The 23,364-nt window shown below is 44.4% G+C and overlaps 2 protein-coding genes across 2 annotated transcripts in view; both read right to left on the bottom strand.

Annotated features, from left to right (window-relative positions):
* Nucleotides 1-6,590, bottom strand: part of LOC115085974 (protein ZNF783-like) — a 28,313-nt gene extending 21,723 nt beyond the window's left edge. The window contains exons 1-3 of the mRNA XM_029592559.1: nt 6,427-6,590; nt 960-1,086; nt 460-579 (exon numbers count right to left, since the gene is read on the bottom strand). Coding sequence (XP_029448419.1) covers nt 460-579; nt 960-1,086; nt 6,427-6,450 — 271 coding nt within the window. The 5' untranslated portion in view covers nt 6,451-6,590. The remainder of the gene's footprint in view (nt 1-459; nt 580-959; nt 1,087-6,426) is intronic.
* Nucleotides 1-23,364, bottom strand: part of LOC115085947 (oocyte zinc finger protein XlCOF6-like) — a 1,095,473-nt gene that overhangs the window by 885,435 nt on the left and 186,674 nt on the right. The window lies entirely within an intron of this gene.

The raw sequence follows: 23,364 nt of genomic DNA, 5'->3' as shown, positions 1-23,364 counted from the left end.
ATCTATTTAATGTTTGAGTTCATGCAGGTACTTGTGACTTGGAATAGCCACTGTTGGAAACAGGACCCTGGGCTTGCTGGACCTTTGATCTGACCCAGTATGGCATATTTTATGTTCTTATAGTTTGAAAATTGTTTGATAACAACATGAAAGTTTTTTAATAAAAAACTATTTATTTTGCATGGTGAGATATGTTTTTCTTTCTGTAAAATTATGTAAATTTGCCATATAATTACTGCTGCATTTGCTCACTTGTTGCAGAATCTTAAAAAATCTGCTACAGGAAACCAGGGGCTCTGGTATTAGAGCTTTGGATGTCAGAGTTTAGAAAGAGAAACCCAGTGAATGATTAAAGAGCTCTCCAGAGGAGCTGGTGAAGGGGTCTCTGCAGTTCCCAGCTGCTCCTTCCTCTCCTCATCTCAGCAGTTTTACCCCGGTCCCTCTTATTCCTGCACTCACCTGAGCAGCTGCTTCTCCCAGTTTCTCTTTCCTCTGATCCCAGCTCATCCCTGAGGCACAGCTCCTCCCCTCGTTCAATGTGGGATATAATATCGGGGGTGATGGGCAGCGAGCCTGTTCCTGGGATAAGAACATGGCATTAGGTTTATCACAGTCCCTCAGTACTTAGCACGCAATATTAATGTTATTTTCTGAAGAAGACATATTGGTGAAGGTGCTGTGTACTGTAACAGGAAAGGAAGCATAACACTGAGAACAGATAAGGAGTTTCTCATGAGCTCAGCCATCACGGTACAGACGTACAATGGCAGAGGGAGGAAATATGAAACTGCAGAGTCCACAGACAGGTGTGTTAGAGGAAATAAGAGATTTCCAAGAAATACTGGAGAACAATGAGAAAATGCAGAGACGAAACAGCGGCGAGCAGGAAGTCAGTCAGAGAAAGACACAGCAAACCTAATTAAGGATTTACACAGGAGTGTATTATTGGAGACCCTTACCCAGTGAGATCAGTATTCGATAATTCTCTTTCATCACCTCTTTGTAAAGCTGCTTCTGCCCTTCCTCTAAATCCTCCCACTCCTCCTTGGAGAAATAGATGGCGATGCCCTCAAAGGTTACTGGGACCTGAAACACAAACCCTTCCACACTCAGCACCTCCATCAGGAGACCTCCCAGCGCTGGGGCTCAGCAGGGCAGGGGGAGAGTTTTCCTTGTGTTTGTAAGTCACAGGGAGGTAACAGATTTATTATTCTGCTTTCACACTCTCCAAAGTAGCAGCACCAGCAAACACTGAGCAGATTACTTTACTCGTAGTTTGAACAAGCAAAATCACTCAACTAGTTTCTGAGTCAGTCTGCCATCTTGGAACCAGCCCTCAGACTGCTCAGTTTATTTATGAATATCCCATGCAGGATCGTGTGAAAAGCTTTGCTGGGCCAATGGAATAAAACCAGAATTAAAACCCATGTTGATTTTTTAACATGGATTTTCTTTTACTCGCAAGTGAAAAAATCCAACATGGGATGCAGTAAGCTAATGGAATGCCAATGTCCCTAGTGCTAAAAATGTGAGTAAAAATGAAATTCTGCACTAAAAACCCAAATAGTGCAAAAAGAAGTGTGAAAAAATAGCCTCAGTCCTAGGATACCCAGAGTGTTCCAATTACTACTGTAGCAGGATTAACACAAGGATGCCCACAGAACACATTTCCTACTTTACAAATGTTCGGCAGCTTGGCATCTTCCAGAGGCAGAAAAAGTCATGTGTAATGCAAGACTCTTGAAATAATGTATATCCCTTGGTTGACTTTCTCAATGGACTGGCTGACATCTTCATGACTCCAGCACGCAATGTGAGCAGTTTTACTTCTGCCAGCATTGCAGCGAGAGTATCGGCAGCAGAAGGGTAGAACTTGGTGCCCAGAGAGATGAGACCTGAACGCAGATGTTAGTTGTGCTATGGGCAAATTAATGGCTCCTTTAGCAACCTACTGACGTGGTAGAAAAAAACGCATGTTTGTGTAGTGGTCTCAGTACAAGTGTTGGGTAGAATGGTCATCTCCTCACATACAGTTAGACTTTCTCTGCATTCATTGCATCTGACTATTCTAAAAGGCTCTGTCTTTGGCATGTTTTGATAAAGCCATGGTTTCAGTCCCTGGAAACTGACCTTTAGGAATAGTCCATGGATCTGGCAAAAGCATAATTCTGTAGTGCAGAAAAAAGTGAAGACCTTCTTACCTAGGCTTCCACTGGGCAGATACGTGATCCTATGTACTATATGGGCTGGAAATCAAGCTCTCATGAGGAAACAATCTTTTGCACATTTCACCCAGCATCATCAGCACAAAAATACTTATGTTTCACGTTGCAAGTTCTGTTTTATGCCGCCTTGGACCCAGGAGTTAAATTTCCCATGTTAGAAAAACGCATGCAAAGCAGTCCAAGCTTTAGTGCTCCTCTCTGCATTGAAGGGTAATGCTGCCTAATGCCATCATTAACCTGGGATTTGCATAGGCATGCCCTAGTCCTAGCGCACGTTTTACCCCACATTTTAGTGCAGATTTTTTTTCCCATGCAAAGAATCCTGTTAAATACCAGGGTTAAGTTTGCACGGAAAAATGCAAGCCAAAACACGGTTAAAACCCACGCTACGGTCAGCATGCTTTATTAAATCAGACCCTTAATGCTCAAACATTATCTAATTCTTTGGTCAGTAAGTCAAAGAAATTGATCAGATATGTTTGACACAATCTCCCTCTAGTAACAGCCATGCTGCCTCAGATCCTGAAACCAGTCTGGATTCTAGATTCTTCAATATCCTCTCCTTCAGAAGTCTCCATTGATTTCCCCACCACCAAGGTAAAACTTACTGGTCTGTTGTTTTTCATACTTCCTCAAACCCTCTCTTCTATAACACTGGGCAACAATGAAAGTGTTACTGACCTAAAAAGGTCCTACTCTGTAGTATCTTGATGTGCTGAACACGAATGTGACCATGAAAAGTTTTTATTGGCTCTCGTTTTGAAGATATTTAATATCGTTCACTTTCTATGTTTAGTCGTGTAAATTTACCCAGTAGGACTGTAAATAAGCCTAGAATAATGTAATATTGCATCATATTGCATAATACCATCATGCACACATCATCCAGAGTTTATTACATCATTTTCTGATGCAATGCAGTTCTACTGCCATGCTGCTGCTGAGTAAGCTGACGTCAGCAGTGTACTATATGAAGCCCAGTCAGAAAGGGTGAGCATTTGAAATATTCATGCCGGCTGACTACTGCTGGACACTCCGCAGAGATGCTCCCGAACAGGTGTACAAGAGACAAGCAAAGAAATCTAAGACATAGTCTATTACTTCATTTTTCAAACGGTATTAACCGTAGGTCTCCTACTATTGGCATACAGTTCACAATGTAATTATATTATTGCATATTACAAAAAAAACTAGAGCCAATTTTGCATTTTCACAGTCACATTTGTGTTTAGCACATGGAAATTTATAAGAATTGACTAATTTCATTTCCGTAACACGACTTTTGTGAAAATTTGTTGCCCAGTGTAATCAAAATGGGGCCTACATGTCTACTTTATATTCTGCCAAGCTATTAATTAGATTTATGACGCCAGCTATTCATCAATTTTGCTGTCCCTCCCTAATGCAGTCTTAGGGCGAAACACGGACCATGTCATTAAAGAATTATTTATTATACTTGTTTGAAGCTTCTCTGCTCATTGTTCAATTCTAAACCCCTCCCCCATATACACTGATAGGCAGGTGTGTAAGGGGGAGGGCACAAGACTGGAGGTTCACTTAATACCTTTGCACTAGCCCTGCCCGTTGCTCTGTTCAATAAATGCAGCTAAGACTGGAGCATGGTTCCAATGTGGTATACAGCTTATAGGGGAAGAAGTGACAGTAGGAAGCATTGGTTTCCCTGAGAATTTACCACTTGTGTTCCACCACATCAGCTCTTAGACCAGCTCAACCTGAACTCAACAGCAATGGGGCACAGGTCTACATTTAATGACCATTTCTAGGCCAGCCCACAGCTGAGTGCACTGCCACACAGAGGGACCGAGAGTGATTGCCAACTCAGGTCTTTTGCTCCCCGTGTTGGCTGAGGATGTGGCGGAAGCTCACAAACCCTGGGTGGAGGACGTCATAGCCATCACACAATGGTGACAACCTAGAAATCAGATTTAGGGCTCATCTGGAAGGAGTCCAAGCGCAAGATCCTTGACTGAGGACGGTCACTGCAATGATGGGATTAAAATAAACAGAAGGGGGTATAAAATAGGGGGGAAATGACAAGTATTTGTAAGCAAAGGCTGATGAAGATACCATACTTCGCAGATTTGACAGCGGAAAACACTACATCATGATACTGCTAGATCTGTCCGCAGCATTTGACACAGTAAACCATGAAATACTATTGAAAAGACTGGAAGAAATTGGATTACAAAACAAAACAATTAAATGGTTCACATCCTACCTTAACAATAGATCTTATCAGGTACAGATAAAAAACTCAATATCAGACAAAATCACACTAGAGACAGGAGTCCCCCAGGGTTCGGCACTCTCAGCAACCCTATTTAACATTTACATGCTCCTCCTCTGCCACCTACTGGCTGGGCTAGGGATCATACACTACATATATGCTGATGACATTCAATTAATTCTACCAGTTGAAGAATCAATTGAAAAAACACTAAACTTTGCAATGTTATACCTAGACATAATTAAACAACTATTAAACCAAATGGTACTAGTAATCAACACTGAAAAAACAGAATGTATACATCTTGAACGAAAAAGCATCGAAAGAATTCAAAATCCCATTCAACTTAAAAATAACAAATCAGTAGAGTTAACTGATAAAGCTAGAAACCTAGGAGTAATTATAGACACTGAACTGAGCCTTAAGCAACACATATCAATAAAAGCAAGAGAAGGCTACGCCAAACTAATGGTCCTTAGAAGACTAAAACCCTTATTAAATCAGGAACACTTTTGTACAGTACTACAAGCATTAATATTTGCCAGCACGAACTACTGTAACACACTTTTCCTAGGATTACCATACACCACTATCAGACCACTGCAAATACTACAGAACTCGGCTGCCAGAATACTTACTGGTAAAGGCAGAAGAGATCACATCACCCAAACACTTGCAGATTTACACTGGCTCCCAATAGAACAAAGAGTGCAATTTAAAACACTATGCACAGTGCATAAACTAATAAACGACGAAAAGGCCGACTGGCTAAACACTGCTCTACGATTACATGTCCCTCAAAGAAATCTCAGGTCAGCCAATAAAGCTCTGCTAACCATACCCTCAGTCAAAACAGCAAAGTTGACCCAAGTTAGAGAGAGAGCACTATCTTTGGCAGGATCGTTATTATGGAACACATTACCACTGGAATTAAGACTAATGAAGGACTTAAAACTCTTTAAAAAAGGCTTAAAAACATGGCTCTTCAAAAAAGCATTTCACAGTGAGGTAGCGGAATAACAACACATACACAAAGCAGGAAGTCAACAAGAAAAAAAGCAGAATTGCTTATTTTTATTATTTTCTCACAATTAAGTATTAAATTAGAAAGACAGCTAATCATAAATGGTAACCACACCCATTCCCCATTTAGAGTACATTATTGAACCATGTAACCGTATAATAATGGCACCCTATGGATAATTGAGAAACCACATATTTGTGCCTGACTGTAAACCGTTGTGATGGTGCTCTACTATACGACGGTATAGAAAAGTTTTAAATAAATAAATAAATATCCCAGTCCCCATTCTGAATGAGATGGAAGCACAAAGTAACAGGAGAAAACAGCGGGGGCCGGGCCAGCCCCCGAAAAAAACCACCTGATTTATTCTGTGTTATTTCTGCCTAGTCCTCTTTATTCAGAGGCTCTTTCCAGGACATAAAAAGGATGACTCTTGCAGAAATCATATGTCCTCTTGTGAAAAATACATATAAAGAAAACATTTTTTAGCTCCTGTAATTAACTTTCTCTGCAGGTAAAAAAAAAAAAAAAAAAGATTGATACAGGGGAGACAAGTTTGTATTGTATCTGTACAATCTAGGGTTGATTCATGATGCCCTTTTCCCACGGACGCGCACTGGGGAAAAAGCCTTTGCAAATCAGCTCCTTGGTGGCTTTATTAGATTCATTATTGAGCCTTGTGTGGGGTTTATCTTTGCTTACTAATAAAAAAAAACACAACCCCCCCCCCCCCCCCAAAAAAAACAACACCCCTCAAAACCATTTTTAGGACTATTGTTCTCTCTCCTCGTACTCCTGAGGGTCCCAAAGTGCCTTTTGTGCACTCCAGGTCTGCTCGGGGTGCTATTAAAGTCAGGGCTGACTCTGCAGTGTCCCAGGTTAGAAAGCTGCAGCAGAGTTTGTGCAGGAAGTCGGGGGAGATCTCCTACCAGAGCAGAAACTCCTGCAGGCATTTTCCTCTCTGCTTTTAGGATTAGAAATTAATTGAGGCTGGGGATGAGCTGTTTGCCTCTTGCAGTGCTGGGGAGGAGGGAGAGAGGGAGCTCCAGCTGGAAGGCTGCAGGCGAGAAAGAATTTTTCCCTTCCTTGCCGGGCTCGTTCCCTCGAAGAAAAACAGCTCCGCCTCCTGCCCGGCGCACATGGATGATGTCACAAGATGAAAAGAAAAGAGGGGGTGTAAACTAAGACCTGGTAGTGCAAGGGGGAAATCGCCAGGGATTTTGTTAAATGCAATCTCTCAGGTTTTCCATCCAAAAATATGTCGTGTTAAAGTAAAGTCGGAACTTATTTCCATTTTGCTCTTCAGATTTTGTCACCACCTCCTCCCAGGTAAACTGAACTGGCAGATCCAGTCCTGGTTTTGCCCTGCTGTATGCAGGGATCTGTTGCTCTAGGACAGAGCTCCCCAAACTTTTCAAGGGAAAAGCTATATAGGCTTTTTAAAGTCAGTGGGGCCGATGCAATACAGTGCGCTCAGCGAGCACACTGTTAACCCGCAGACGGACTCGGATTGTATGCAATAAGGGGATTAGCGCCTCTACAACGGCGTCTAACGCAGAGTAAATCTAATAGTGCTCATCACATGCAAATGCATGTGAATGAGGCTATTAGGCATTCACTCCTGATGCAAAAATAAAATAAAATAAAATGTGCATCTAGGAAGCACATTTAGCGATCAGAAATTAACGCCTTCCTGGAGCAGGCATTAATAGCTGAGCGCTCTTAAAACTAGTACAGAAAAGAAGAAAAAACTGCTTTTCTGTACTGCCTCCTACTTAATATCGTTGCGATATTAAGTAGGAGGAAAACCAACGCCAATAAAATCAGCGTTGATTTTCCTAACTGGAAGACGGCCGACGCCAATCGGGTTCTCGTTAGCAACCCCCTAATTTAAATATTGCATGACGCCCCCAAGGGGAGTTAAGTGGGCGCTGACAGTTCAGCGCCCCAGTTCTGCGCATATTTATGGCATCGGCCCCAGTGAGAGGAGCAGGATGGGGGTCTCTCCCATCCCTCTCCTTGAAGTCAAGAGTGCACTCAGCAGCAAGAGGAGTGGCATATCACTCCCTTGGTTCTCACCCATCACGTCCCCCTTTCCTTGGCACTTACTCACCCCTTCACCCCTTTCCCCCTCATATATTTTAGAAATCATGTCCCAGTATGTGATGAATGTGTTATCTGTAATATTTGGAGAGGGACTGCAAAAAAAAAACCAAAAAAAACCAACCCCCAAATACCTGAATTTATCAATTTAAAGAAAATCATACTACATTACTTGAAGGTAATCTGTGAAATATCTGGCTGGGCTGAACTGTAATGTTTCTCCTTCTCGCCACAGGAAATAAATTAAAATTATATTGTCACTTCAGTAACAGTGAAGTGCCTTCATTACCAGGCACTTTGTAAAGTAACATAAAACCCTGCAAAAAGTCACACAAAACCTCTATAGCAGGGGTGGCCAACTCCAGTCCTCAAGAGCCAAAAACAGGCTAGGTTTTTAGGATATCAACGATGAATATGAATCAGATTTGCAGGCACTGCCTCCATTCTATGCAAATCTGTCTCATGCATATTCAGTGTGGACATCCTAACAACCTGGCCTGTTTGTGGTTCTCGAGGACTGGAGTTGGCCACCCTTGCTCTATAACAAGTCTGCCCAGACCAAAACAGCACTAACTCTCAGAACTCAAACAGCAACAACCCTGTATGAAAAGGCAATATTGCAAATATTCCACCTGGGCCTAAAACACCCGCTTCTCGGGACACTCTCCTGGAACTACCTCCCATGAGTACTTTAGTACGAACTTCAACGACACCTTCCCTACTGAAGATTCTCTGCGGTGTACCCCTTGCTTCGGGCCACTACCATGTCTTTCTCAGTAGGAGTCGCTCCAGTATACCTGCGCTGCAGAGTGATACCTCATCTTCTACAGGATCGTCTTCGAGTTCCTGCACTTCAGACTTCCTCATCATCATCACCTCTGAAGGGACTTCCTGGTGTACCCCGCTCCGCGGGCCACTACCAGATCTTCACGTCTGAGGTATTGATTCACTGCAGAAGGGACTCCCTGGCGCACCCCGCTCCGTGGGCCACTACAAGATCCTCACATCGGAGGTATCACCCTGTGTACATCCCTCTGCTCAGAACTGTACTTTTATTACATCTCCCGCTCCGTGGGCTCTGCTTTTCTTTCTTATAATAAAGTCTCCATCTTTAGCTGTGTCCTACGCCACTGAGACTGCGCCTACCAACAGTGAGGCCCACAGGGCTCCTCCCTGTGGGCCGAGACACCTCTCACCTCAGCCCACGGTTCACATTCTTACAAAAACATAACAGATTGCTAACTCCATGGACCGGGCTCAGGTCTCAGCCATCCAGGCCATCCCTGGCCTGGCCCAACCACTCTCTGACCAGCAAAGATCATTAGGGATTCTAGCTAATGCTATCAGTCAGTTAAGCTCTCAACTGGACTCTGCCTCGATGCCTGTCAAGCCCACTTCCACTTCACATGCGTTGCCTATATGACTCTTCATGCCCTTGCCAGCACCTACTTGTTACAGGTGATCCCCTGTTATGTAGGGGCTTTCTGAATCAGTGCTATATGTACTTTTCACTGCAACCTACCTACTTTCCAGACGTAGTGTCCAAAACTACGTACATACTGTCTCTCTTGGACGGGAAAGCCCTGGCCTGGGCATCACCTCTTTGGGAGTGTAATGATCCAATTCTCAATGACTTGACAGGCTTCCTTACTCTCTTTCGTTCTGTGATTGACGACCCCACTCACAAGACTGTCGCTGGATCTGCACTCTTACATCTACAACAAGGTACCAAACCTTTGACTGACTATGTTATTGAGTTTACAACCTTGTTCTCAGAATTATGTTGGGACCTAGGTTGCCTGAGGACTATTTTTCTGGAAGGTCTTAACTCTCGCATCAAAGATGAACTAGCAGCACGTGAGCTCCCTGATACCTTGGACTTTCTCATTGAACTAGCCGGACGTGTTGATCGCCGTCTGCGTCAACAGTCGCAGGAGCTTAAAGGTACTAAGAAGATGCCGTCAGGGGCTGCACGGTCTCATCCAGTGCCGATTACCCAGACTACTTCCGTGCCCAGTATTGAGGAGGAAGAACCCATGCAACTAGGGCGCAGCCACCTATCAGCTAAAGAGAAGCATTATCGAAAAAGATTGGGCCTCTGCATGTACTGCGGACAACCTGGTCACGCTGTGCCCTCCTCTCCTCTGTCCGGGAAACTTGTAGACCTAGGATCCGCCAGAGGACTCTCCTAGGTCTAACCTCTCCATCTCCTCCACTAACACTTCCAGTTTCCATTAACTCGGAAGCCCTCGAATTCCACACATTAGCCCTAGTGGACTCCGGTGCTGGTGGGAACTTCATACTCAGGCAACTCATGGAGCACCTACGAATTCCCACTGTTCGGACACCCACACCTCTGCTATTGTCATCTATTCATGGCGAACCATTACCTAAGTGAGGTCTCTTATTCCACTCAGGCTATCCGACTCCACACTGGATCTCTGCACACGGAGACCATTTCTTTCCTGGTCCTACATAAGGCAAGACTTCCAGTGGTACTCGGACTGCTATGGCTACAAATGCACACACCCCAATTCGATTGGAGCACCCTGCAATTGTCCCAATGGGGGAAGTCATGCCATGGAAAGTGCCTAGAAGTGGTAACTCCTATGCCTTGCCTGACCACTACCACCTCCCTTCCGGGTCTACCTCTGCAGTACTCCTCTTATCAAGACGTATTCTCTAAGAAAGCAGCTGACACTCTACCACCTCACCAATCTTTTGACTGCGCCATAAACTTATTACCCAATACCGAACCTCCCAGAGGAAGGGGTGTACCCACTTTCTCTGTCAGAAACCAAGGCGATGTCCGCCTATATTCAAGAGAACTTGGCGAAAGGCTTCATTCGACCTTCTAAATCTCCTGCTGGAGATGGGTTCTTTTTTGTGGGTAAGAAGGATGGCTCCCTTCGTCCATGTATAGACTACCGCGGCTTAAATGAGATCACTATGAAGGACCACTACCCGTTGCCATTGATATCTGAACTTCTCAATGGACTCCAAGTAGCCAAAATATTCACAAAGCTGAACCTCAAGAGGGGCATATAACTTGGTCCAAATACGCCAGGGTGATGAATGGAAGACAGCATTTAATACCCTTGACGGCCATTTTGAATATTTAGTCATGCCCTTTGGCCTTTGCAACGCCCCAGCTGTATTTCAAAACATGATGAATGAAATCTTCAGGGACATGCTTTACAGCTGTGTAGCAGTGTATCTAGATGACATACTAGTCTTTTCTCAAAACCTCCAGAGTCATCAAGCAGACATCACTAAAGTGTTGCAGAGATTAAGAGATAATCATTTATATGCCAAATTAGAGAAATGCTCTTTTCACCAGGAATCCGTTCCCTTTTTAGGATACGTAGTATCCAGCCAGGGGTTCCAGATGGATCCACAGAAAACCAAGAATATTCAGGACTGGCCAAAACCAACTGCACTTAATGGGAGGAGGAATAGCCTAGTGGTTAGAGCAGTGGACTATGAACCAGGAGACCAGAGTTCGAGTCCTGCTGTCACTCCTTGTGACCTTGGGCAAGTCACTTTACCCTCCATTGCCTCAGGTACAAAAACTTAGATTGTAAGCCCTCTGGGGATAGAGAAATACCTACAATACCTGAATGTAAACTGGTGTGATATCTCAATTGAGATCAAATGTCGGTATTTAAAATAATAAATAAATAAATAAATCCACAGAAAACCAAGAATATTCAGGACTGGCCAAAACCAACTGCACTTAAGGCTCTGCATTTAAGGCTCTGCAAAGATTCCTCAGATTCACTAACTACTACAGATCATTCATTCATCACTATTCCACCTTGACCGCGCCTCTTACAGCCATGACGTGAAAGGGAGCCAATCCCTCTCAATAGTTCCCAGAAGCCATGAATGCATTCAAGGAACTCAAGAAAGCATTTCTTCAAGAGCCATGTCTATGCCACCCAGATCCCCAATGACCTTTCCACCTCAAGGTGGATGCTTCTGATGTCGGGGTTGGTGCAGTCCTTAGTCAACATTCTGACAACCACACCTTACACCCCTGTTCCTTTTTCTCTCGATGCTTCTTCTCCGCCGAGCGAAACTACGGGATAGGAGACTAGGAGCTATTAGCGATCAAATTGGTATTTGAGGAATTGTGCCCATGGCTCGAAGGTGGACAACATCAAATCACAGTTTACACTGACCACAAGAACCTTGAATACTTACGTCATGCGCAACGTCTGAATCACAGACAAGCTCGTTGGTCCCTATTTTTCAACCGCTTTGACTTTTGAAGTACCGCCCAGCAGACAAGAACACCCATGCTGACACGCTCTCCCGTTCCTTTTTAACGGAAGATGTACCTGATACTCCGCATCATATCATTGACCTACTAGGGTCCTCTCTGCTACCCACATGGTTCCAGCCGGGAAGTCGGTGGTGCCCCGAACACTCAGAAAGAAGGTACTCAGATGGGCACATGACTCTCTGCTCGTAGGTCATCCTGGACAATCCAGAACGCTTGCCACATTGCAAAGATTTTATTGGTGGCCCCCATGAAAGAAGATGTCCGGGCCTACGTGGAGTCGTGTCCCACCTGCGCTAGACTGAAACCACTGGTCGGCCGTCCTTGGGGATTTCTCCAACCGCTTCCCGCTCCCAGTGAACTATGGACTCATGTAGCCATGGACTTTATTGTTGACTTATCAGTATCCAACGGCAACAATACCATCTGGGTCACTGTAGACCGCTTTTCTAAAATGGCTCATTTCGTGGCATTACCCGGGTTACCTTCTGCTGGGATGATCTATGTGACTTTCTCTTTAATACAAAACACACTGGGGTAGATTTTCAAACCGCGCGATTTGGCCTACTTTTGCTGGCGCATCAGGCGCAAGCAAAAGTACGCTGGATTTTAGTAGATACGTGCGGAGCCGCGCGTATCCGCTAAAATCCGGGATCGGCGCGCGCAAGGCTATGGATTCTGTATAGCCGGCGCGCACCGAGCCGCGCAGCCTACCTCCGTTCCCTCCGAGGCCGCTCCGAAATCGGAGCGGCCTCGGAGGGAACTTTCTTTTGCCCTCCCCTCACCTTCCCCTCCCTTCCCCTACCTAACCCACCCGCCCGGCCCTGTCTAAACCCCATCCTTACCTTTGTCGGGGGATTTACGCCTCCCAGAGGGAGGCGTAAATCCCCGCGCACCAGCGGGCCGCTAGCGCGCCAGGACGTGACCTGGGGGCGGGTACGGAGGGCGCGGCCACGCCCCGGACTGCCCCGGGCCGTGGCCACGCCCCAGACACGCCCCCAAAACACTGCCGACACGCCCCCTAAACGCCGTGATGACCAGGCCCGCCCCCGACACGCCCCCCCTCGGAGAACCCCGGGACTTACGCGAGTCCCGGGGTCTGCGCGCGCCGGTGAGCCTATGTAAAATAGGCTCACCGGCGAGCAGGGCTCTTAAAATCCGCCCCACTATGTTGTAGTGTAGAAAGTTTCTACTATTAACTAAGAAATGATATTATAAAGATGGTTAGATACAGAAGCACCGAAACTGACACAGTTATAAAATATTGGTGCATCGAGTGTGCATGTTAGAAAAATGTTCAGAAAAGGTAGTTTGGATACCGAAACAATGTGAGTTTTTGACGAGCTAGGATAAATATTTACAATCCTTGCCTCCTAATGCCAGAAGTTTGATATTGAAAGATATATCTATTAGATATTGAACGATATATCTATTAGATAGATCTGTTTGGAATTGGGGTGCAGAGATGTATCCTACTTTGACTGGTTAAGATATGACAGGGGACCATTTTAGTAGCCACCCTCTGGACCAACTCCACTCCAGAACTGCACACAGCATTCCAAATGAGGTCTCGATAGGGACTTACACAGGGGCAATATCACCTCCTTTTCCTACTGACCGTTCCTCTCATTATGCACCCAAGCATTTTTTTTAGGATTTTACATTGGTACACTGCCATCCATCCTTTCTGTCATTTGAGCAAGCTATTTGGTGGGAAATTTAATTGGGACTAATTGATCTTCTTGCCTGGCTAATTCTTGCCACAGGAAGGATTTCCTGTCAGCAGACTTCAAAAGCGGATGTGAGGGGGGTCAGCATCTGGAGGAAGTCAAGTTTCCAGAGCTTCGGCGGTATTCGTGCCCTCCCATCTGTTGAGACTGGTTGAGTTGATGTAGTTGTCCATGAGTAGTTGAGGAGATAGGATTTATGGGCTTGTGCATTTTGATTTGCTACGGCTAGCAGGAATGCTGCTATTTTCTTAGCCCCTGGGATTAGTCCAAGGATAAGGTGCCTCTAGTTTTAGAGGTTGGCCCAGGACGTTTGTGACTCTGAGTGTTACCAATGTAGAATGAAGGGGGTTCTGGGGGCTATGAAGCAGTGTTTACATGGCCTAGCATCACAAGGAGTCATTTGGGGGTGGGGGCGGGGGGTTGGGACCAGTTGCTTCTTCAATTTAGCGTCACTCCAAGCTGGAGGTTATTAATGGAGGTGGTCTGCAGAGTACAGCTCTATCATCATGACTAGGTGCTTTAGCTGGGATGTTTTTCTGGTTATTTTGGGTTAATAAGCTAACCCTTTGAGATTTTTTTTTAACATTCTATGATGTTAATAAAGCTGTGGCCTGCATTTTCTACAACCCTGCCCTGACATACTCAGTGCCTTACCTTTGTTCTGTATCCTTCCCCCTCCCCCCACCCATTGTGATGTACATTTTACCCAGCTCCTGTACTCTGTCCTTGAAAGCTCATGCCTCAATAAATAGGTTAGTCTACAAGGTGCAACTCGCCTCTTGTCATTTTCACTACACCAGGCTAACACGGTTATCCCTCTGAAGTTGTGGTAGTTTTGGTGTTTATAGTTATATCTCGGGAGGGATCTGAATTGATTCCACGTGCGTGCCAATCTTATGCCTTATTAGAAAGGTTGCTTCTCTGAAGATAAACTGCAGCTGAATTAATATTGAAAATTCATTAATAGTAGTGGTTATTTTCCCTTTTTATTTTATTTCCCAGGAGGCTCCTTAGGATATTTTTTTTATTTTACTGTTTGTTTTTTTAATCCCTGAATTAGTCTTTTACATTCAAGGCCTCAGACTTTCCAGTATCTCCCTTCTGAATATCTGACAGTCTCTGCATTGTTATTTTTAACTAAGAGGACATTAAGACATACAGGGGACCTTTGATCAAGACCATCACTAGGCTACCTGGCAGCCCGGGTAGGCCAAGGAGGGGATTCCCCTCTGAATTCACGGTGTCTTTCACTGGGGGTGGGGAGAGAAGGGTGGGTCTCCCTTCAATGATACAGCCAACCAGCCTGTCTCCATATAACACTGAAGCTTATTTGGCTGCAGCTGCACTAACAGGATGCTGGCAATGTCATGATACTCTCACGCTAACCCTGCCCCTGCTCCTCCACCCAGCCGGACACCTACCTTGCTTGCCCTTTGCAAAGACCCCCGACTCCTGCTCCAGGGTGTCTCTCTTCCAAAGATGGAATTAAAATCTTCATAAACTTCAACTGCAGCAAAATACAGCAGAGGCCGTCAGGAGCATTCCAAACCATAGAACTGGAGACCCTTAACTCCTGACAAGGAACCTAACTCTTCACCCTCCAAAAATGGAACTGCAGGACACGGAAAGCCAATGAGCTCTCACCAAGGGCTGAGCCCAAATCAATTAGATCTGACCTGTCCAAAACAGCGGCAGAATTCAATCGTGATGTGAATGAGAGGAAAAAAAGAATGTGATGCAAAGGTAAACTGACCCACGGCAGATTTCCTCAAGGAAACCAAAAACCTTGTAAAAGCCACCAGCCACGTTAAAAAAAAACAAAACAAAAAAGGGCAGGATGACTTTGAAAATTGACAGCACGGAGCTAACATACAGATTGATTATAGGTAGGGCATTTAACTCTAGATGCTTATAAATTCTAAATGTATGTTTATCTTTCAGGCATTTAGCTGTTTTGGAGGATATTGAAGATGTGTGTTTATTGGTGTTTTCACAGCACAAATTACTCTTCCAGTTGTGTTTTCCAGTTGATTCAATTTAAGGAAGCTCGATTCAAACTTTGTTCAAAATGTTAGATGTCTTTATTCAAAATTAATTAAAAATTAGTTTCACATTTGCATTTGTGGGGTCACAGCCCCAGCACAAACTCCGCATTCACTCCTTCCCAGTAAGTTTCCCCCCCCCCTGCCCATCCAGCACTCTCATTCCCTCCAAGCATAGCCAGAACCTTTCAAACATGGGCGCACACAGGCAATGGGGAAGGGCTCCCCCTCCCATAGATTTTCTAAGGTGCAGGGGGAGGGGGGATCCTTCCTGTGCCATCACTTCCCAGATCCTCTACCAGTGTCCCCACTCCCATCTGACTCCCCATGCCACTGATCTCCTACAGCAGTAGCTGTCCTGCAACATTAGCAGCAACTCTGGAAGAAGATCCAGCGTATGGCCTGCAAGCCCTTTCACACTCGCAGGCCATGCCCTCTCCTTCTGCACAGGCTTCCTGTTACCATGGAAACCCACGAGCATGTGAGGGTTCACAGGCTCCCATGCTAAATTTTCTTCTGGATGTAGCGCTACAGGACAGGCCCGGGTGGGTGGCAGGGTGGTGCTGCTCTTGTGCCTATGAAAATTTGGCATCAGAGGTAGTTGTCGATGTTGCCTACACCTGAAATCCAGGCCCGCGCATCGTGTCAGCACTCTTAATGCCCTCCCAACACACTCCCCTCCATAGCCTAACCTCGGCCCTAGCACTCTCTCTCCCTCCCAGCAGTCTCCCCACCCTCTGATCACTTCCACTCCTTCCAAACAATCCCAGCACTCTCACTCCTTCCCAGCAAAGTCGTCCTATAGCCCTAGCAAAGATGGCACAGCCTCAGCACATTTCAATTGTCACTTGTGAAGGAGCGGTTAGTAGCAGCAGCTCGGAAACAGCTTGGGTAACAGCAGATGGGGGAGATGCCAGGTTCTCTCCTTCTAGCCCTAGATTCACTTCTGGGGGAGGGGTAGTGGGGACAGATGGTGGAGATACTGTTATTCCCAATCCCCCCTTTGCTTGCTCACACTGGAGATCAGGCTGTTGTCTATCAGGCTGGGGGCACCCGATATAAATGTAACGATGGCTATAGCTTTCTGCCACATTTTCCTGGTCTCTGATTGCATCTTTTCATAGTTGAGGATCTTCTCTCTTTCCATCGCTTCTATCAACAATGCTGATCTTGTATTTTATTCCTTTACCACCCATGCTCATTTTTCTTGCATCAAGCATTTTATCAGTTGGAATAGGAAGGGCCCAGGTCAATACAAAATGTGTGTTCCCTACATTGCTTTTAGAGTCATATCCTAGTGCTTTCCTGGTTCAGTGTTGTTATAGTTTTATGCAGTTTCCATTGGATGAACTGAGCCATCTTGTGCCTTTCTGGGTACAGGCCTTCGGCCATCTAGTGATAAGATGTGTAACCATTTCCAGTTCTGTTCTACAGAATCTGCATTTATTTGTTTTACCATTTTTTTTTTTTAAGGATGGCTGTGAATTGCCTTGTGCTGTAATTATCAATCTCTCGGTTTTAGGTTTTAGTTAACCTCTCCTTAACCATTCCTGCGCCAGGTCTTGATCTGCTTGTGGTTGCACAAGGAACCGTCTGTATTTCTTGCTGTAGTTGGGACTTGGCCAATTGTTTTTCTTTGGTTGCTGGTCTGACTTTTTTTTTTTCTTCAAACTCTTTAACATTTATCATTAAAAAATAAACATAAAACAATAACAAACACAGAGGGAGTTACAAAGAAACAACAAGGACAGACGGGATAACTTGGTTGGTGGCTCAAAGGTGCACACAAGTTCCATAGCATCCAAAAGAAAACAGGTTATTGGCCCCTTTCACCCACCCTCAGTGTCTTTTCTCCATCTCCAACAGAGTTCCCACACTTTTTGATACTTAGTTGGGTCCCCTTGTAGCTTGACTGACTGCAATTGAACTCCATAACTGCAGCTTCTGGTTTTGGGGGATTGGCGATCCTTGGAGCCAGAAAGAAGCTTCTGGCAGCACCGACATCTTGCAGTTGCCGACACTTGTGACCATCCACAGCCGGCAGCGGTTACACAAAGTCGATGCCTGCCCACCGCTCATCTCTCAGTTTACAGATCATCAGATTTAAGTCCCTGAAAACCAGAAACCTTAAGCATAAAGTAAGGACCTTTTGTTTTTCATTTTTATTTTATCTTGGGAATTTTACTACTGTAACAAAAAAAAAAAAAAGAGCAGCAGAAAAATGGACTTTGCTTGGTTGTTATTAAAAAAAAAAATTCATTCACTGATTTTTTTTTTTTTTTGTTATAACATTGAAATCCTACGACAGGATTCCACCTGGAGAGAAGAGTGCGCTGGAAAGAGCTTCAGGTATGCTCCTGACCAGGCCACCAAGTCTTAAAGTTGAAGTCATCGACCCTAGAACCTGCAGTCAGACCCAGGCCCTCAGCAACCCACTGACTTGTGCCTGGAGCCTCAACTTCCATCGGGCCTGGTCTGGTGGACAAGAAGGAAAAGCCCTTAAGTATGCAGGAAAGCAGTTAATGCTTTTCAGTGGCTTTTCTGATGAAGGGACTGAGGCCCGCAGGAGTCTGGCACCGAGATGCTTGGCCTTATTTCGAAAAAAAGAGAAAGTTCCAACTGCCGTTTTCCCCTAAAATGTGAGGTTTTTTTTTCTAACAGAAAAAATGAAGTTGCAAGCAAACGAAGAAGCAGGATGAACCCTTCCTAGATATGCTTGGACAGATGTTCCTTTTTTTTTTTTTTTTTAATTCAAATTATGGTTTTTTTCTCTTTTGGCAATTTTGACTGCTTTCTCACATTGGAATTGGAGAGGGCATTGTTGGCAACTGTGCAAGTTATCATTCCGAAACTTCTAGTCTTACATACGGCACCATAACTCTCTGTTCACTGTGGATTTTTACTCTAATCCGTAGGGGGTTTTAAAGACATGATAATTGATTGGCAACGAGGAACTGAGCTCCCTCCTTTCCGGTCACGGTTGAGAATCACTTACAGGTCGATACTGTAACGTGCGGTTGAAGATTTCCCGTCTGTAACGTGCTGGGAGCGCACAATTCGGACGCGTAAGGCAATCCAGCGATACAGTCTCCAGTTTCACGCATCCTTAGCGCTTCTTAAAACAGACGCATAACCCTTTCCGCACGCAGCATGTATATGATATGTAAATGAACAAATTAGCTGTATAATGAAGGAATTAGCTATTCCCCTACGATACTGTGACGCGCGCTCAGATTATCTCCTTTGTAACCCATTTGGCCGTGGCCTTAACGTGTTAGTTTACCGCTACCCTCTACTTGGTGTTAGTGTGGTGTTCGAAAATTAAAACGGGAATAAAGTGTAAAAAATGGTGTAAAAAAAGTGTAAAAACATTGCTTACCTGCCCTGGCCCCGTCCGGTCTCCGGTGCAGCCCCAGTCCTGTCCCCTCCTCCCGAAGCAAAAAAAAAACCCGAAAAAGTAGCAAGGATCGGGCCTGCTACGGTAGTCCCTTCTCCTCTCCTCCCGATTTCGGCGCTCAAGGCCCCGTCCGGTCTCCGGTGCAGCCCCAGTCCTGTCCCCTCCTCCCGAAGCAAAAAAAAACAAAAAACCGAAAAAGTAGCAAGGCTCGGGCCTGCTACGGTAGTCCCTTCTCCCTTCCTCCCGATTTCGGCGCTCAAGGCGGCCGGGTGGCCGCCTTGAGCGGCCACCCGGCCTTGCTACTTTTTCGGTTTTTTTTGCTTCGGGGGGAGGGGACAGGACTGGGGCTGCACCGGAGACCGGACGGGGCCAGGGCAGGTAAGCGGGGGCTGGGGGAAAGTTTGCTGAGCATCGGGGGGAACATCTGGTACCTGTCATTTCAAATGTCATTTGAAATGACATTTGAAATAACAGATACCAGCGCGACCGTGAAGCGTTAGGCCCGCGAACCCAGGATACTGTATAGGCGCTCTATACAGTAAAATGGGTTGCGCGGGCCTAACGCTTGCCTAAGGCTTTGCAGCCGTGGCATGCATTTGCATGCAATTAGAAGAGAGTATCGAGCGCTAAGTGAAGAGAACTGTGCGTGCAGGGAGGAAGGGTGCGCCTGGCAATGCCGCACTCTTTCTACCGCGGTCTTAGAGTATCGATCTGTTAATTCTCTGATTTAACTGTCTCTGGATGTGCGGTTTACCTTGATGATTATTTTTTTCTTTTCGCCTTATTGCTGAAGTGCATATAGGTTTGCAATTGATTGGGTCATCATGATGATCTCTTTATTTTGTCTACATCTTCTAGTCATGTTCACAATGAAAGTTGATTCTCCCAGTGGTCTCTGTCTTAAATGGCTTGCGAGCCATAAACAAATCAAGGGCAGCGGCGAAAAGAATGGAACTTCCAATTACTGAAGTCTGGACCGATAAGGTCACAACAACCACTGAACTTTAGATTTTACATCAGGAAGTTTCATTCAGTTCGTTACACCATCTCACGCACTTCTTATTCATACTGCAGTAAGAATAATTAATAAGCATTTTATTATTATTATTCACTAAAGAGTACTGTCACTAAAGCAGTATTTATAAAATTTAAAATAGAGGTTATTGACCAATGATCAAGGTGAAAGATACGCCTTAAAATTTTGATTGTGGTTTCCTCCGATCATTATCATAATATATGTATAATAATAAAAAATTATTTAATAATGTGTAGTGTCTGCAATAATCTTTGATTATATCTTTTGAAGTTCGCTATCCCCTAGTTTGGTTTAATTTTTAATAAAATAATATATTAAACCTATGTGCGATTATGTGGTCACCTTCCCTGCATCTGTTTTGGCTAAAAGGCTAAGTATAGGGGTCCCAGATTAAGGGGCAGATTTTAAAAGCTGCGCGCGCCTGTTATAAAATCCGGGGGCTGCGCGCACATGCACACCGGATTTTATAATCCGCATGCAGGGGGGCCTCATTTTAGAAGAGTACGCTCGGCGACGAGATTGGGCCTCTCCCAGTTCCCTCCCAGTCCACTCCAATTACAGAGTGGACTGAGAGGGAACTTCCCTACCCATACTCCCTCCCTCTTCCCCTCTCCTCCCCACCCCCTAAACCCTTTGTGCTACCTTTGCTTTTTTTTTTTTTTTTTACATTTTTTTGCTTACTGCTCCATTGGAGCAGAATTAACTTGCGCGCGCCTACTGCCGGCACGCGCAAATGGCCGCAGTACCGGCCGCCTCCAGCCCCGCCCCTTTCCTTGGGCCCGGCGTAAAAGGGGGTTACGCGCAAGACCCGGCCACGCACATAACCGCCGTATTTTACGCACGCATGGGAATTTAAAATTCATCCGTTAGTTCACAGGGATCAAGATGGATATGGAAGGGATAGACATGTTGTATTTAATGTCCGCAGATTAGTGCATGCTTTGTGGGACTCCCAACCTATAAATCAGCACGGGATGATCTCGCTGGACTTTGGTGAAATTTGGCTTTAATCATTCCATTGTCAAGTGGCATCAACTTTTATATACTAATCCCCAAGCAAGAATAATTACCAATGGTGAAGTTTTGCTCCCTTTTCAACTGGCAGGAGGAACTAGACAGAGACGCCTGTTGTCCCCTTTGCTTTATGTTCTTTCCATAGAGCCTCCGGCTATCAAGGAGAGATCTCATCCTGCATTAAAGGGCTTCCAGTTAGGTTCCTTGGAACAAAGAATACATTTATTTGCTGATGATATTCTTTTTCTTTTCTTTTTTTTTTTGCTAATCCCTCTGAATCTCTTAGTTTGGTTCTGCAGATGTTTCAAGATTTTGGTAGGTTTGCTGCCTTAGTATCAATTATGCCTTCAAATACTTTGGCATAAGAAAACTGGCAAAGTGAACTTCCTTGTGAAATGGACATCTCACTATTTTACATACTTGGGATTAAAATTTCTTCTTGCTAGAAGGATTATTTATATGCTAAATATTTCATCTCCTTCAGATAAACCACAACTGCGAGCTTGGATGGATCTTCCATTGTCCTTGTTTGGTAGAAGTGTTCTGTTTTAAAATGATTCTATTGCCTAAATTGTTATATAGGCTGCAAATGTTTCCCTGCTGGGTCAAACCAAACCACAGCACAGAGGACCAAAAACAATGCACTCCAGTAATTCAATAGTCAATATCAAGGAGATGCAAATAAAGTAAATTCAGTCCCAGACTTCAAAGTGAATCGTGAAAGGATCATTTTTTAATTTTTCATTAAGGCAGCAACTCCATTGCTCAAGACAGCATAGTTCTCAAAAGGGTCCCCCGACACGGACCCGTGTTTCGCCGAACCCAGCTGCGTCAGGAGGGACAGTAAATTTGGAATTCTTTAACTAAAAAACAAAGGAAATTTTAACAGAAGTGAAATAGGGGACCGAATAAATATAGATAGCATACCATGAAACATACCTTGAACACGCTGTACATTTACACAGTCAAATTGCAAGGAGAGCATGCAGTAAAAGCAAACCCCCAGCGTTTAAAGAGACTGAAGTTTAGGTGCCAAAAACATGGCCAATCAGAACGCAGCAACACAGAGCAGCATTAGCCAATCAAAATGCAAAGACGGTTATACAGTGAAAAATACACAGAAATGAAAATTTAAAGAAACATTGCCACTCAATCTCATTGTTTAAACAGTGGGGTGATAGACAATTCAATTTAAAAATCCATTTCTGTTCCCTGCGGATCAGAATTTCTGAGAAATTACCGCCGCGAGGTGGTGGAGATAAGTCAATGGTATGCCATCTATATTTATTTGGTCCCCTATTTCACTTCTGTTAAAATTTCCTTTGTTTTTTAGTTAAAGAATTCCACATTTAAATTTACTGTCCTTCCCGACACAGCCGCGTTCGGCGAAACACGGGTCCATGTCGGGGGATCCTTTTAAGAACTATGCTGTCTTGAGCAATGGAGTTGCCGCCTTAATGAAAAATTTAAAAAAATTCAAAATTCAAAAATTATCCTTTCACGATTCACTTTGAAGTCTGGGACTGAATTTACTTTCCCTGCTGGGTCAAACTTGTAGATGTATGACTAAACTCTTTGCTCATAGGGTTTTTATGGATGGGGTAAAGCAAGGCATATTAGCTATCAATCATTCATTAATTATAGATCTTTTGGAGCATTGGGACTATTTGATTTTACAATATTGCCTGCAAATTTGGTTTGCATGGGAGTAGTTGAATGAAAGCTATCGTTTGTGTACCTCTGGATTGGTGGAATCTGTAACTCACCTGCATGAGAGAAGTTAAGGTCCCGCTAGATTTAAGACCATATGTTTGCTGCGGCAGCTAAGAAAGTTCGGCAATGTGTGGTATTCATCTTGGATAATATTACCATATCTGCTTTTAGTAGGGAATGGGGATTATCTACCCAGTTAACAAACCAGGGTCTTTAAGGATTGGCATATCAAAAGCATAAAGAATATTTGTTTTGTTTGGCCTGTGAGAATATTTATTCCAATGAACAATTGCAGTGTTTTTCATTCTTACTGTAGGAGTCCCTTAGATCTCCGTGTAAAATGTATCGTTTTTGCCATGACCGGATGTTCTATCCACTTGTTTAAACCTGTGGAGTCAGAACATCCGGTCACGGCGAAAACGATACATTTTACACGGAGATCTAAGGGACTCCTACAGTAAGAAAGAAAAACCGTTTTATAAACAAGATCGGGCTTTATAATTAAAGATATGCCCCCACTGTGGATGTTTCACCAACCATTAATGTA

This window comes from Rhinatrema bivittatum, chromosome 2 (assembly GCF_901001135.1).
Source record: "Rhinatrema bivittatum chromosome 2, aRhiBiv1.1, whole genome shotgun sequence".
NCBI lineage: Eukaryota > Metazoa > Chordata > Amphibia > Gymnophiona > Rhinatrematidae > Rhinatrema > Rhinatrema bivittatum.
The sequence above is the reverse complement of the archived record's forward strand: the minus strand, read 5'-3'. Positions and strand labels throughout refer to the sequence as shown.